This window comes from Magnolia sinica, chromosome 2 (genome assembly GCF_029962835.1).
Source record: "Magnolia sinica isolate HGM2019 chromosome 2, MsV1, whole genome shotgun sequence".
NCBI classification, from domain to species: Eukaryota; Viridiplantae; Streptophyta; class Magnoliopsida; order Magnoliales; family Magnoliaceae; genus Magnolia; species Magnolia sinica.
In genome coordinates this window covers 21,556,535-21,570,297 of record NC_080574.1, presented here as the reverse complement: position 1 = coordinate 21,570,297, position 13,763 = coordinate 21,556,535, and the positions used below count along the sequence as shown (strand labels likewise).

Genomic DNA, 13,763 nt, shown 5'->3' with positions numbered 1-13,763 from the left:
GCCCAGATATGTGATTTTTTTTATAAAAAAAATCCTTTGTTTGGCTATTTCCATAATTTAAAAACCATACAAAAATTATGTTGCTTACATGGACTTGATTTCGGTTCTGGATCTGAACACTAGTCCAATCTCGATTCTAGACTTGATTCAGATCCAAACCCCATTCTGGATCTAAGTTGTGGTTGAAAATTAGACTGGTGGGGTATATGGATCCAATCAGATTTGGATTCAGTACCTCATATATGGCACCCATATCTGAACCTGACAGGACCTGAATTTGATTCCTTAAGTTGGGTTCTTGGAAAACAGATGGCTATTAAAAAAAAGGTCCAGCTTATGGATAGCTCAGATCATCCGGTCTCGATTAGACCACATATTTTTTTTCAATGAAACCAGGATCTCTCTCTCTCTCTCTCTCTCTCTCTCTCTCTCTCTCTCTCTCTCTCTCAAACTTCGATGGACATCTCAAGCTGCACCCTCTCTCTCTCAAAGGGTTTGATTTCATCAGGTATATAGTTATGGACGGTGAGCAAGAGGCTAATGCGTCATCAAACCATGTATTGGAGGGAGATGGACTTCGATGAACATCTCAAGTTGCACCCTTATCGGTTTGGCTCCGTGCAAGCAGATCATACAGTAAGGTGATATCCAGGTATGTGAATGAAATTGAAGAGGAATGCTAAGTGTACACGAGTTTCCATCAGGACACATGGCAGATGTATACCACATCCTGGCCACTGTCCCAAAATTCAGGAATGATCCTAACTGTTCTGTTTGGCTCACCTGCCATGAGTCCCAAAATTCAGGAATTATCCTTACCGTGCAGTAGTCATTTTTTTTTTCTCCCTAAAAGTGAGCACTTCGGCACACCTGATTGGCCTGTTTTCTGGGTAATGGCCAACATAAGGTCCTGCCATTGGATGAATGGTCCAGATTATGTGCGTGTCTATCATTTTTTTCAGACCATGGAAAGTCATGTGCAATTAGCAATGCTCAAAACTGAAAGGTCTGCAGCCTACGAGGCGTGTACATTATTTTATTCCAAGTCAAATAGTTAAGAGGGGTGTGTGCATATTAAAAAAAAAAACAAAAAAAACATGGGGTATTAAAGGGGCGAATGCATAAAAAAACATGGGCTGTAAGTATCATTTCTGAAAGGAGAACTGCTTACCAAATTGAAGGCCACAAGACAATACTAAATGCAGAGTTTTTCCGAGCGCGCACACATGTATAACCCGGACTATCTACACACCAGTGCTTTTGCCAGTATAGCAAGCATGTGAAAGATCAATAGTTCATCAGGCGTGCCATACCTTGTAGATAATTGGCCCAAAGATCATGCCAAGCCACTCATTAGGTGGGGCCACTGTGTATTATACAAGAAGATGTATAACATAGCCATCCACTGGTTTTCTGCACTGTGGTGCACAGATAAGTAAAACTGCCTTATTTTCTGTTTTATAGAGATCTAAAGAGTGTGGCCCACCTGATTGACTAAGATCCTTCACATGTGTGGCATTGGCATGTGCAATGGCGTGTAGATTGACAAGCATGTAGACAAGTGTGGGCTTTAGCAGAACTCCTAAATGCAATAATTTAAGAGCGTTTTCCAGCATCTTGTCTCTCTCATCTCTGCTCTTCAATTCCAGTTTGAGGTTTGCTAGCAATGGTGGCCCCTAGATGCTCATCGAAGCTGCTCACCTCTTCTGCCCCACTTCATGACAATCCAAACCGTTCTTGTAGAAGCTCCCACCATAGATGGTCCATGAGAAATAGATTCTAATCATCAAAGATTGCCTACAAATTTGAGATAGAAACAGCAGTCCAGAAAATCAGTTTCACATTTGCCTTTGCGTCGGCGGCAGGAATCTCCAATCAGTGTGATTTTTGCCATGTTGCTGTGTGCTATGAGATCTTCAAATGAATGGTCTACAATCATCCGTGGTTCAAAAACGAAATGATGTTTAGTCAGGTCAGGTTTACTTGAAGATGCCGATGAGTCTTAACTTGACTGGACTTTATATTTAAAAATTACATTAATGTTATTTATAAATAAAGTATTGTATGGTAAAAATAGTGAAAGATGTGTGATTGTGATGCATGGTGTGCTGGTTAGAAATGTTGCTGCTCTACCAGAGGTCTTGGTTTTGAACGCTATTTTGACTGACGATTCATGCTGAGTCAGGCTTGCAATTGAGTTTCATGGAGACTCAATTCGAGCCGACTCAGCTGACTTTTAAGTTGAGTCATTGAGCTTTAGTTATTATTATTCTTATTATTATTAAGAAATGCTCTCACGAGCAAGTCAGTCGCTTTGAGTAGTTGAGTCTAGTTGGCTTGATGATTCATGCTGAGTGAGGCTTACAATTGAGTTTCATGGAGACTTGATTTGAGATCTTGACAAGTTGACTTGGCCGAGTTTTGAGTTGAGTCACTGAGTTTTAGAACTATGGAATCATCATGTGGCAAGGGTGATGGGAACCTTGAACCTTGATAGCAAGCCAGGGATTAGGCGAGACCCTGGCCTCACCCGAGACATTGTGGCACCTACCCTGGGGTGGGGTTACCGTGGCTCCCACCTCAATGTATGTATTATGCATCCATGTCGTCCATCCATTTTTCCATAACATTTTAGGGCATTATCCCAAAAATGAATCAGATCCAATTATCAGGTAGACCATACCATAAGAAACAGTGGTGATTAACTGTTGTCATTATTGCATTCGTTACATTTCATCTTTTGTACGTGAGAATTAACCATATCCTTTAAAAATTAGTCAAATCTTGTGAAGTAAAGATTGTACGCTCGTATGAATAGAGTGGGTGACTACCACCTTCCTTCTTTTTAACTATGATCCCTAAAACTCAAGAGTTATCTTAGAGTTAAAGATTTTCAAATTTTCAATCCTAAGCACTTCTACAAAGTCTAATCGAGTGTAAATTTGATATAATTAGCTTAGTGGTGTCTCTTGTTAAAGATAACACTCTTAATCACAATTTTAAAAGCACTCAAATGAGACACCCATTTGGAAGCCAGTCAATTTCATCCGGAATCCAACTCCCATAAATTCGCCTAAATTTGTGGGGAACAGAGTGAATTTCTCACAAATATCATGGTAGGGCCCACCTAGCTTCCCGTTGCTAATCTGCATCCACGTGAAACCATGATTCTGTCCCTTTCATGTGGTACCGCTCTTTCCCAGCGCACACGGCACGCAATCCACGTCCGCCCGAAAATGAACTTTACTGTTGAAGAAGACAGCCACAGGCTCCTATTTTTAATAATCCGGTCTGGGGCCTCACTGAGCCGCACGTTTGACTGGTTTGCTTTTTTCCTACACGTGGGAAGTGAGTACGACGATTTAAAACTTATAATGAAGTGGCATCCAATCTGAAGGGCAACCGTGATGTATGGGTTTTATCCACACCGTTCATCAATTTCTCCATATCATTTTACGGTACATGCCGAAAAATGAGACAGTGTAGATTAAACAACTACCGTTGAAAAATGCTGCTTCCTTTGGTGTGGTCCACTTTTAGTCTTCGATCTGTCTCATGTTTTAGCATGTACCCAAAAATGAAATGGCAAAATGGATGGACGGTATGGATAAAACCCATAAATCAGGGTGGCCCCTTTGAGCCGCTCTGCATTCCGAACCAGGGACGGGAGGTGTAGTAAACAATCCGCGTCCGGATGACGAATTGATTACACTACTTACTACACCTGGTTGTTGAGGTAGGACTGTTGGATGATTTTCATTCTCAACCGTCCAATAAATGTCCACCAATCTGATAGTCAGATTCACAAGAAACCGTAATTTCTGGATCATGATACGTCTAAGCTTGGATCATAATCTTGTCTGATTGGTGGGCACATTGAAATGAAGACCACTCAATGGTCTGAAATCAACAAAGAACTTCCCATTAATCTGAAGTTAGGATCTTCCAATCAGTGTGATTTTGGAATCATGACCTATAGTGGGCCCACAACCTGGACAGTTCAGTTTGAGGTTTGTGCTGGGGATTGAGTAATTTATGAGTGTATGTGTATGAACCTGCCCAATCTACCAGAGTACCGAATGATACTACCAAATGTTACATACATTGTTTTCAAAAGGCAGTTTCTACATATACCATCATTAGTCCGGACTAAGTGGCTTTTATACAAAATACAATCTCACTTTTGCGTCGTCACGGTCCTCATCGTCACCACCATCATCATTCATCCACCTTATTGGATTCATATGTTAGATCTGCACCATTTAAAAGATGGTGGTGACTCTTCAACTGTACATATGGGATAGTTATATGGAAATTCAGAATGTCCAAACACCTCACCGAACTCTCGATGGAGCATAACAGAAAATTTTGCTTTGAGAAGAAATTACTAACCGTGTTATTTTCCCCTTCAAATTTGGGCAACTCTATTTTAAGTATGACCATCTATTTGATAGGTAACCATAATTGGATGGTTGGGATTGCTTGATCTGTGATTTTAGAGATATGCTGCATCCACAATGGGACCCACAATTTTTATGGTCTGGATAGCTGTACATCAGTGACACATGGGAGGAGGGTGAGTCCCACCATGGTGGGAAACCAACATAGGAGTCTAGGACCTTGGCCCAATTCATCATCTTGAGAGAAAATGCCATTTTGGTTGGGTGTGACCCAACACCCTGTGGGGCCCACCTTGATGTGTTTTTTATATCCACGCCGTCCATCAGTTTTGACAGATCATTTTAGGGCATGAGCCAAAAAATGAAGCAGATCCGAATGTCAACTGGACCACATCACAGGAAAAAGTGGGGATACCGACTCTCATCATGGAAGCCTTTCTAGGGCCCACTGTATTGTTTCTTTGCCATCCGAATTGTTGATAAGGTCATACAGACCTGGATAAAGGGAAAACAAGAATGCAAGCTTGATCCAAAACTTTTGTAGCCCCCCAGAAGTTTTTAACGGTGGGCGTTCAACCGCCATTGTTTCGTATGGTCCACTTGAGCTTTGGAGCTGCATCACTTTTGGGCTCTTGCCATAAAATGAGCTGGCAAACGATGGATGGGGAGGATAAAACCCATACGGACGCGGATTGCGTACTACCCCCGCCCGTCCCTAGCTCCGAATGGGCAGGTCTGTGGGTGGGCCCACTGTGATGTATCTGTACATCCAAGCCGTCAATCCCTTTTCTCAGATTATTTTAAGACACAAAAACAAAAATGAGACATATCCAACGATCAAGTGGACCACACCAAATAATAAGCTAGGTTGCATTAAAATGCACAAAGCATTAAATATCAGTTGCATTAAATGCAAGAGTCATCTGTGGTGTGGTCCATTTGATCGTTGGATCTGCCTTATTTTTGTTTTGGTTGCCTTAAAATAATCTGAGAAAAGGGATAGACGGCTTGGATGTACAGATACATCACGATGGGCCGCCCACAGACCTGCCCGTTCGGAGCTAGGGACGGGCGGGTGTAGTACGCAATCCGCGTAGCACACCGACCCATCACGAGTGGTGTTGGGTCAATAACCAATCCACTTCCGCCACGTTTCCCACTCCCGGCCTTTTTGATTCATTGCGATGAACAGTCATCAGTTACTTGCAACCCACCCGCTGTGCCTGTATAGCTTGTCATTACGTAATCTAGACCGTCCATCTAATGGGCCCTATTGCCCATTGCCCGCAGCATAAAAAGGTTACTAATCGGGGAATACTGGCCATCAAACTGACAGGAACTGGACAGCTCTAAGGTAAACGGTCCGTTGATCAGATGGCTTGGATCGCCCAATCTGGCATAGTTTGTCCACCCTGCAGTTCGGATTCTCAACACATCAGCCACGTGTACTATCTCGAGGAACTAAAACTGGGCCATCAAGATGAACGGAAAAGATCATCTTTCAGTCCCAATCACTGATGTGGTCCACACGTTGGAAACAAAAGACATATGGGCTGCGTTATTGACCGTCCGACACACAACGCGGATACATAATGCATCTGAGCCGACGACTCTCAAGTCAATCACTCGCCACCCACTCCTTGCATCCTCATCCGTTCTTTTCTAAGTAAGCGCGTAAAAATCAATCAGCTACACAGAAATCCCAAGGGATTCGCTTCAAGGGTTTGGAAGCGCGCTTGCCAACGAGGCACATGTTCGAGATCAGGTCCATCCATCAGATAGGCCCCACCATGAAACCTCCATGGTACAAAAATTAGGAGACTATGTTAATACGGTGGACCACACTTCTACGTCCAATATATTTTGTTAAGAATTTTCCTATTTCAGGTGTGGAACTTCTGTTGAGTGGATCGATCTGATTTTTGGTCCATAGCACATCCAGGTTGGGCCCCAGTTTATGAATGGCCAGGATATCTCACATGTGTTCTATGGAGGCACGTGGGATGCCAATCTCCACAAGCGCCAATCAGCAGATCCTATTGGAAGAGTATCAGGAGTCAAGGTCGTCGTCGGCACTCGGTGAGACGGTGACTCATTTAGTGGGCCCCACCATTTGATATCCGAGCGAGAGGATTGGACGGTTGAAAAACGAGAGCTTCGGTGATTGTTGACTGGACCGCTGCTACTTATGACCCACCCCACGATCATCTCATGTAACTAAAAACCAACTTCCAGACTTCTTCTTCACGCCAAGTAAACTGACAGCATAGACGAGAAGAAGAAGAAGAAGAAGAATGGTAGCCAGAGGAGAGGAAGCATCACCGTAAGTTCCTATTTTCTTCTGGAAGCTTCTTCTTTCTTTCCTTTAATTGGAATTCTGCAGAATCTGATTAATGTTTTTTTTTTTTTAATGACACTGTAGATTTGAGAGTAGTCAGATGTTAGCGGCTTTCCTGGCGTCGACGCCTCTGCTTTCAGATTCATGGCAGCAGTGTAGCATCGCCAACTCAACGGCGCCTGAACGTTTTGTGATCGACCGGATCGGAGATGTGGCTTACGTGGCTTTCTCCGGAGTTCCAGCGATTCCAGTTTCAAATTGGGATTCATCGTTCACTCAGATTCATGCTGGCGACGGCGACAATCCGCTCTCGTCGTTGGGACGGCTGGTCCATGCCGGATTCTTCCACATGTTTCTATCTATATACAACAACTCAGCAGAATTCAGTCAGGTGTGTAATTCATCTCAGTGATTTCTCTTGAAATGAGCTTGGTGGGTTACGCTTGAATTTTGAATGTGCGCCTCAGGTTGATATTTTTTTCTTTCAGTCGCCCATTTGGATGCAGAACTGGATTGAATTATGATTTGTGAAAGTAGATTGCATGGTTAAAAGACTCAGTGACTCTGTCCGACTCATTCGATCCTGAGTTGAATGGGGACTCACCTGAGTTGGGATGTCTCACGGGGGCGACTCATGGCATGGTATCGAACTGGATTAGGTCCTACTGGGTCCGTGTCGACTCGGACAAGTCACATAAGGCCATGGTTGATTGCCTTTTAGTGTAATCACACAAGGAAGTAGTCTCAAATTGCTATTATGTTTCTTTCGAGCATGACTAAAAAGCTTCCAAATTGCGATTTGGAGCCTATTCCACCTTGGTATGAATGTGAAGAAAATTGCAAATTGTCATTTTACACTTCAACAGATTAGTTGTTTCAATTCAAATAGACAGTGCATCCAAACACACCTTTGTTCCTTTCAGTCCACCCACCTATAATGGAGATTCCCATCCTTGAAAAACAAAATTTGCTGAATCCAGAAAAAGAACAGGACTCTATTTGGGGCTAATACTTTTACACACTCTATTTTCATAAGATGATATACACTAGCTAATAATCTCATGGCACTATGAATGTAGATAATTGTAACCATATGCATATGAATGATAGTTATTGTTCTGTTTAGAAATCTGAAAGGGTAGATTGATTGTTTGATAAGAAAAAAGAAAATGGGAAATGGGAATTCAGCGCCTTTAGAAATTTTGTTTTGGGTCTGATGAATTGGGTCGGCTGGATACGAATTCTTGCAGATTTTGGCGACGGTGAGCAGCAACAAGGCCGTGGTTTTTACAGGCCACTCCATTGGAGGAACAATCGCTTCGCTCGCCACTCTTTATCTCCTCTCATCATTCCCATCCCTTTCTTCCACTGTCTCTCTTCTCTGCATCACCTTCGGATCTCCGTTGCTTGGGAATGAAGCTCTTTCAAGAGCGATCCTCAAAGAGAGATGGGGAGGCAGGTTTTGCCACGTCGTTTCCAAACACGACATCGTGCCGAGGCTCCTCTTCGCTCCACTTGATTCTGTCTCCATGCAACTAAACCAGCTGCTAGAGTTCTGGCACTCTTTGATGAGGTTTCCTCAAAGGTCTGGGAAACCCATTACCCAATTATCCTACGAGGATGTAGATGAATTCCGTCTGTTTGTTTCAGATCATCTTGCAGCGGCAGAGGCTGCGGCTGAAATAGAACAAGAAGAAGGCTCTTCTTGTCGGAGCCTATATACACCATTTGGAAGCTACCTCTTCTGCTCCGAGGAAGGAGCAATTTGCATCGATAACTCGACTGCCATTGTACAAATGCTCCACTTGTTGTTCATGACAAGTTCTGTTCGTTCCAGCATTGAAGAACATCTCATGTATGGGAATTTCATCACGAAAATCTCCCAACAGTTCTTGAAGAGGAGAGGCTTCACCCAAGGACTTTGCAGTTCTGGTTACGACGTAGGAATGTCATTGGCATTGCAGGCCCTAGGAATGGGTAGCCTGGTAATATTCCCACCATTTTGCATCTTCTTCTCTTCAATTTGAATCTGATTTTCAAAAGTGTAACAGGGTCTTCGTTTCCTCATCTAACTATAATTCTCTCTCTAATATGAAATGTAGGATCCAACAGCTCAGAAAGTACAGAAATGCCTGATGAAGGCGAGACACATGGGCCGCAGGCCAAACCTGAACAGCGCTAATTTAGCAATCAGTCTTTCTAAGATAACACCTTATCGTGCCCAGGTCGAGTGGTACAAGGCCTACCATGACGACCACATGGGTTACTATGATGCCTTCAAGCTGAGATCCTCCAAGAGAGACTCCACTGTCAACATGTGCCGGTTAAACCTCGGGAACTTCTGGGACGAAGTCATTGGCATGCTCCAAAAGAAACAGCTCCCCCATGATTTCCACAAGCGGGCCAAGTGGGTTAATGCAGCCCACTTCTACAGACTCCTAGTGGAGCCATTGGAAATTGCTGACTACTACAGAAGTGGGCAACACAGGACTCAAGGCCATTACATTATGCACGGGAGGGAGACGAGGTTCAAATTGTTTGATAGCTGGTGGCAAGAGAAAGAGAGGACTGTGGGTAATGATGGCAAAGGTGGAGGGAGTAGTAACAAGGTGAAGAGGAGCCGGTTTGCTGGGTTGACGCAGGATCCATGCTTCTGGGCAAGGTTGGAGGAGGCGAGGGAATGGGCAGTCGAGGCCAGGAGCGAGCGCGATGCGGGCAAGTTGGTTAGTTTGTGGGAGAACATGAACAAATTCGAGTCCTACGCAAATGAATTGGTTGAGAGAAAGGAGGTTTCTAAGGATGTCTTAGCAAAGGATTCTAGCTATGTTCTTTGGATTGAGGACTGGAGGGAATTGAAGTCGGAGTTGGAATTGCGAATTCTACCTGCCTTGCGCAAAACTAGTGGGCCGTGCATGCGCATCTAATGGGTAAATGGGTGAATTCATTTTAATTGTAGGTTTCAACAGATAATAGTGGTGTGTAGAGGTTTGAGTTTGCATTGTAATCAAGAAAATGTACCTTAGTAATAGGACACAACTACTACTAAAACCAGCTTTTTAGAAATGATGGGTAAATGGGTGAAATTCACTTTAGATGGGTGGGCATTTTAGAGATGACAGAGGTTAGAGTTTTACAATCTAATGGTTGGTTTCAATGGGTAATAGTGGTGTGTAGAGATTCAAATTCATATTGTATTTGAGCAAATGTTGTTTAGTAATAAAAGAGTACTTAGTTTATGCTGTCTAATGCGTAGACGTTTGCTCAGAGTTTGTGTTATTCTTTGTTTCCTTATTTGAATGGTATTCTTCAAATTAAATTGACTTTAACAGCCACACTCAAGACTTCCCTTTTGAAGGCTTTTAAGTCATTGCATCAAGAAAAATATGGTAATTATTTTTTCCATGGTTGCCAAACTAATGTGCATTTTAATCATTCTATCATGGAAGGTGATTCATGTAATCTCATCAACAACTACTGGCAAGGCAGAACATTATTTCAAGGATATTGTACTCATTCTAAAAAAAAAGAGTTTAAAGCAACTTCATTAGTATTTAGTAATCTCATACATTGGTTTGGAGTTCTGTTGCCATGTGGATGGAACCATTTATCTAGGATTATGTGTTAAAAATGCAATCTTCTTGGATTGTGAAGCTGGGGCAATGCAAGAAATTCCTTTGTATCTCTACTACATATTTAGGGCATGTTTGATTTTGAGGATTCTTTCAAGTAAAAGTAACGATGATTTCTATCGTGACAAGAAAATAGTGGACTCCAAAAACTTGGTTGTGTTTAATTGGCGACGAAAACTCATGTGAAATCTTATTTTCATTAGACAATTGTCACCTTGTTTCCATTTTCATTACACAATTGGTATCTCATTTCTTGTGTTAGAAAAAAGGATTTGTGAAGAGCCTAATGATGATTTTCTTGTGGAATCCACTTTTGTTTGCAAATCAAATAAAAGAAATTCATCAAATTAAGGGAAATAGTTTTTTTTTACCCCCTGTAGAATCCTCAAAATCAAACACTCTTTAATAAGATTTGTCAGTGACAAAAGATAAATGTAACTTCAAGACAATTTAACCATGTCATTTGAAAGGAAGTGTGTTGGGGGCCATGCACAAAACCTTAGGATCTAGCTTTCCAAAAACACTAGAATTATGGGATAATAAAGCAATGAAATAAATCAAAGTATAAACCACATGACACAAGAGATTTTTATGTCGAAAACCCTCAAAGAGGTAAAAACCACGGGATCCAGTCAAGAGCAACAATCCACTATGAAGTAGAATGTTACAACCGATCACAAGCACACACTGCTTGGATCAAACCTTCTTCACTCACGCAGGAGTGGATAAACAATAAGAGAATAAGAAAAACGGAGAGATCTCACCGATCGCGAGGACGTAGAAGCGTTGAGATGTCGAGTGCACATTAGATCACCTTTACGACTAGAACCTCCCTTCTATAAGCTTTTTTTTTTTTTTTTCTCTCTCTCTTTTTCTCTCTCTCATACCATTGATAGCCCTAAACCCTTTAGCAAACTCTTGCAAAGCTTTAGGAAACTCCATTGCATTGCCTAGGAAAGCCCTAGGAACCCCTATTTATAGTTTAGGCAACTCCCTTTCGTACCTCTTGCGAAACCACCTCAGGTTTCCACAGTCCGCACAAGTTTCGGACTCAAATCTGCGTAACCTTAACTGGTCGAGTAGAGTCCTCAACCGGTTGAGTGACCCACTTGACCGGTTGAGCACCTCCCTCGACTGATCGAGTACCTCAGAGGAATTAATTTAATTGGTTGCTGGACTTTGAGTCGAGCCTCACTCGATTGGTCGAGCGGAACCCTCGACCGATCGAGTAGCCCACTCGATTGGTCGAGCAGTGCGGTGAAACACTTCGATTTTCACCCTGTTGCACTATCTCTCTTCTGAACTGAGGAGAAAAACCCCATCAAAGTGATGGGGTTTTTAAGTAATCGAAATGGATTTTAAGTAATTTACAATGAACTTTTGTCATGGACTTCTCTATTAAAAGAGACCTACTTTTTTACTATCAGTTCTCTTTTGCCCTTTCCATTGAACCGCAAACCACTCCACATGCATTGCACTAACCAGTTTTACTAGTGTAATATGGAAGCATTGATAGATGGAACCTCTCGTTACTTTGATGGGGTGTTGCTTGGGATGCTGTTACAGATATGATTAAAATCCAATATTAATTTTTCCTATGTCAGCATACCCAGTCTTTTTGGTTGGCTTGGTAAGTGATTTCCAACAAGCATGCAATAAAAAAGAAATCATCACCATCTCCTTTTTATATCCGGTGCCTTTGTGCGCGTGCGTGGTGTGGTCGATGCAAAAAGGGTAGTTGTCCATTCATGTTAAGCTACTCCACTCACATTGTGCTCATCCCAATCACATGTCAAGTCCTCAAATGCAAGAAGGATCATCCATTGTAAAAGTGGTTACACTTGGTTGTGTCAATGTCAACAGTAGAAAGTTTGAAGTATCATCCAAAACCGATACATATTGCCCGATAGGTATCAGTTTTTGAGCTGAACACTACGGACAAGTCACAACAATAACCTCTCAATTGGCCTATTTAAAGCCCATATCCGAATAAGATATGATATTTAGAAATGTTTATTAACATGTTTCATTGCAATTTGTGGGTTTTCCGTGTTTTAGTCCAAAGCTTAATATGCCAATTCTAACCCTTCATGATATCCGAATCGTGTTCACCATGACGTGGGCATGTTTTCAATTCTTGTAAGTGAAACCATGGTTTGGTAATCAGATCATATATCTATTGCATCTCGCCGTGTATGGACCATGACCCAATAATCTTTCTAATTGGGAGATCCCGTAAACCAACATTGGGACATCTCCTTTTGAATGTGAACCAATATTTTCTCTTATTAAGCGTATGTGCAGGCCATGAGTTGAAGGGTTGTCGTATGGTACTCAAGAAGGATGATTTAGAAGCCTTAACCCAAAGCTCTAGCGAGTCCTGTGCCTATGCTATGTTGGTAGGTGGAGGACTATGGCTTCCCAAGTAAAAAACAAGTGATTTTCCTATCAAAATTTGGACCATGGAGCATGACGAGATGTATCAGACCAGTGGTCTGGATTATCACATATTGGGCCAACACTCATCATAGCCTAGCCATTGTGAATTGTGTCAAGATGAGGGTCATGTCTCAATAAACATGATCTTATTATCATCATCTTAGCTTTTTTACCAACAAATTGGGGGTCCACTCTAGATGATGGATTGCCAATGTTTGTGGTGGGCTGAAAGAAAAGAAAAGAAAAGAAAGGATGTGAAGAGGTTACAAGTACATTTAGGCACTGATTGGGCAGTGAATAACAGAAAATCAATAGTATTTCTTAATCATGATCTTGGTGGGCCTAATGCCCTCCACAAATGATTGATGCGCTTTGAGCTGTGTTTTTCCTTGACTAGTCATTATTTTGTGAGATTTTATGTGATAAATAAATAGGTAAATTAAGTTCATGTTTAAGATTTGTAAGACGAAAGTGCAGCTTTACATAAGTTTTCAGTTCTAACATTGTCTTAGCAGAAAAATTGGTCACTGGCATTCGGACTCGATTTGGCGGTGACCCCTCCAGTGCCTATGTCAGTTCTGGAAAAGCTCAGTGGGCCCACCATGATGAATGTGTTTAATCCCCACCGCCTATCCATTTCCAGCCCATTTTAGGGCTTGAGCCCAAAAATGAGGCAGATCCCAAGCTCAAGTGGACCACACCACAGGAAGTAGTAGGGATAATGATAGCCACTCTTGAAACTTTCGTAGTGTCCACCATGACATTCATTTGCCACCCAACCTGTTCATAAAATCATGTAAACCTGGATGAAGGAAGACTGCTAATATCAGTTTGAGAAAAAAAATTGTGGCCCCCAAAAAGTTTTCAATGGTAGGGGTTTAATCTCAATTGTTTCCTGTGGTGTGTTCCACTTGAGCTTTGAATCTGCCTCATTTTGGGCTCATGCCTGAAGATGAG

General features: G+C 42.1%; 2 protein-coding genes and 1 long non-coding RNA gene across 3 annotated transcripts in view; 2 read left to right on the top strand and 1 right to left on the bottom strand.

Annotated features, from left to right (window-relative positions):
• Window positions 1-13,763, top strand: part of LOC131236594 (protein translocase subunit SECA2, chloroplastic) — a 71,415-nt gene that overhangs the window by 23,428 nt on the left and 34,224 nt on the right. The window lies entirely within an intron of this gene.
• LOC131236596 (uncharacterized) lies at window positions 830-1,486 on the bottom strand. The gene is made up of 2 exons (XR_009166797.1): window positions 1,351-1,486; window positions 830-1,015 (listed from the first exon to the last, which is right to left on the bottom strand). It is a non-coding gene; the product is annotated as an uncharacterized LOC131236596 (long non-coding RNA).
• Window positions 6,357-9,984, top strand: LOC131236595 (lipase-like PAD4). The gene is made up of 4 exons (XM_058233882.1): window positions 6,357-6,723; window positions 6,823-7,129; window positions 7,989-8,723; window positions 8,841-9,984. The coding sequence occupies exons 1-4, from the start codon at window positions 6,695-6,697 to the stop codon at window positions 9,660-9,662; spliced, it is 1,893 nt and encodes a 630-aa protein (XP_058089865.1). The 5' UTR covers window positions 6,357-6,694; the 3' UTR covers window positions 9,663-9,984.

Coding starts and splice junctions, on each gene's coding strand:
- LOC131236595 (XM_058233882.1), top strand. CDS start 6,695: ATGGTAGCCAGAGGAGAGGAAGCATCACC. Junction 6,724..6,822: donor AGAGGAGAGGAAGCATCACC/GTAAGTTCCTAT, acceptor ATGACACTGTAG/ATTTGAGAGTAGTCAGATGT. Junction 7,130..7,988: donor ACTCAGCAGAATTCAGTCAG/GTGTGTAATTCA, acceptor GAATTCTTGCAG/ATTTTGGCGACGGTGAGCAG.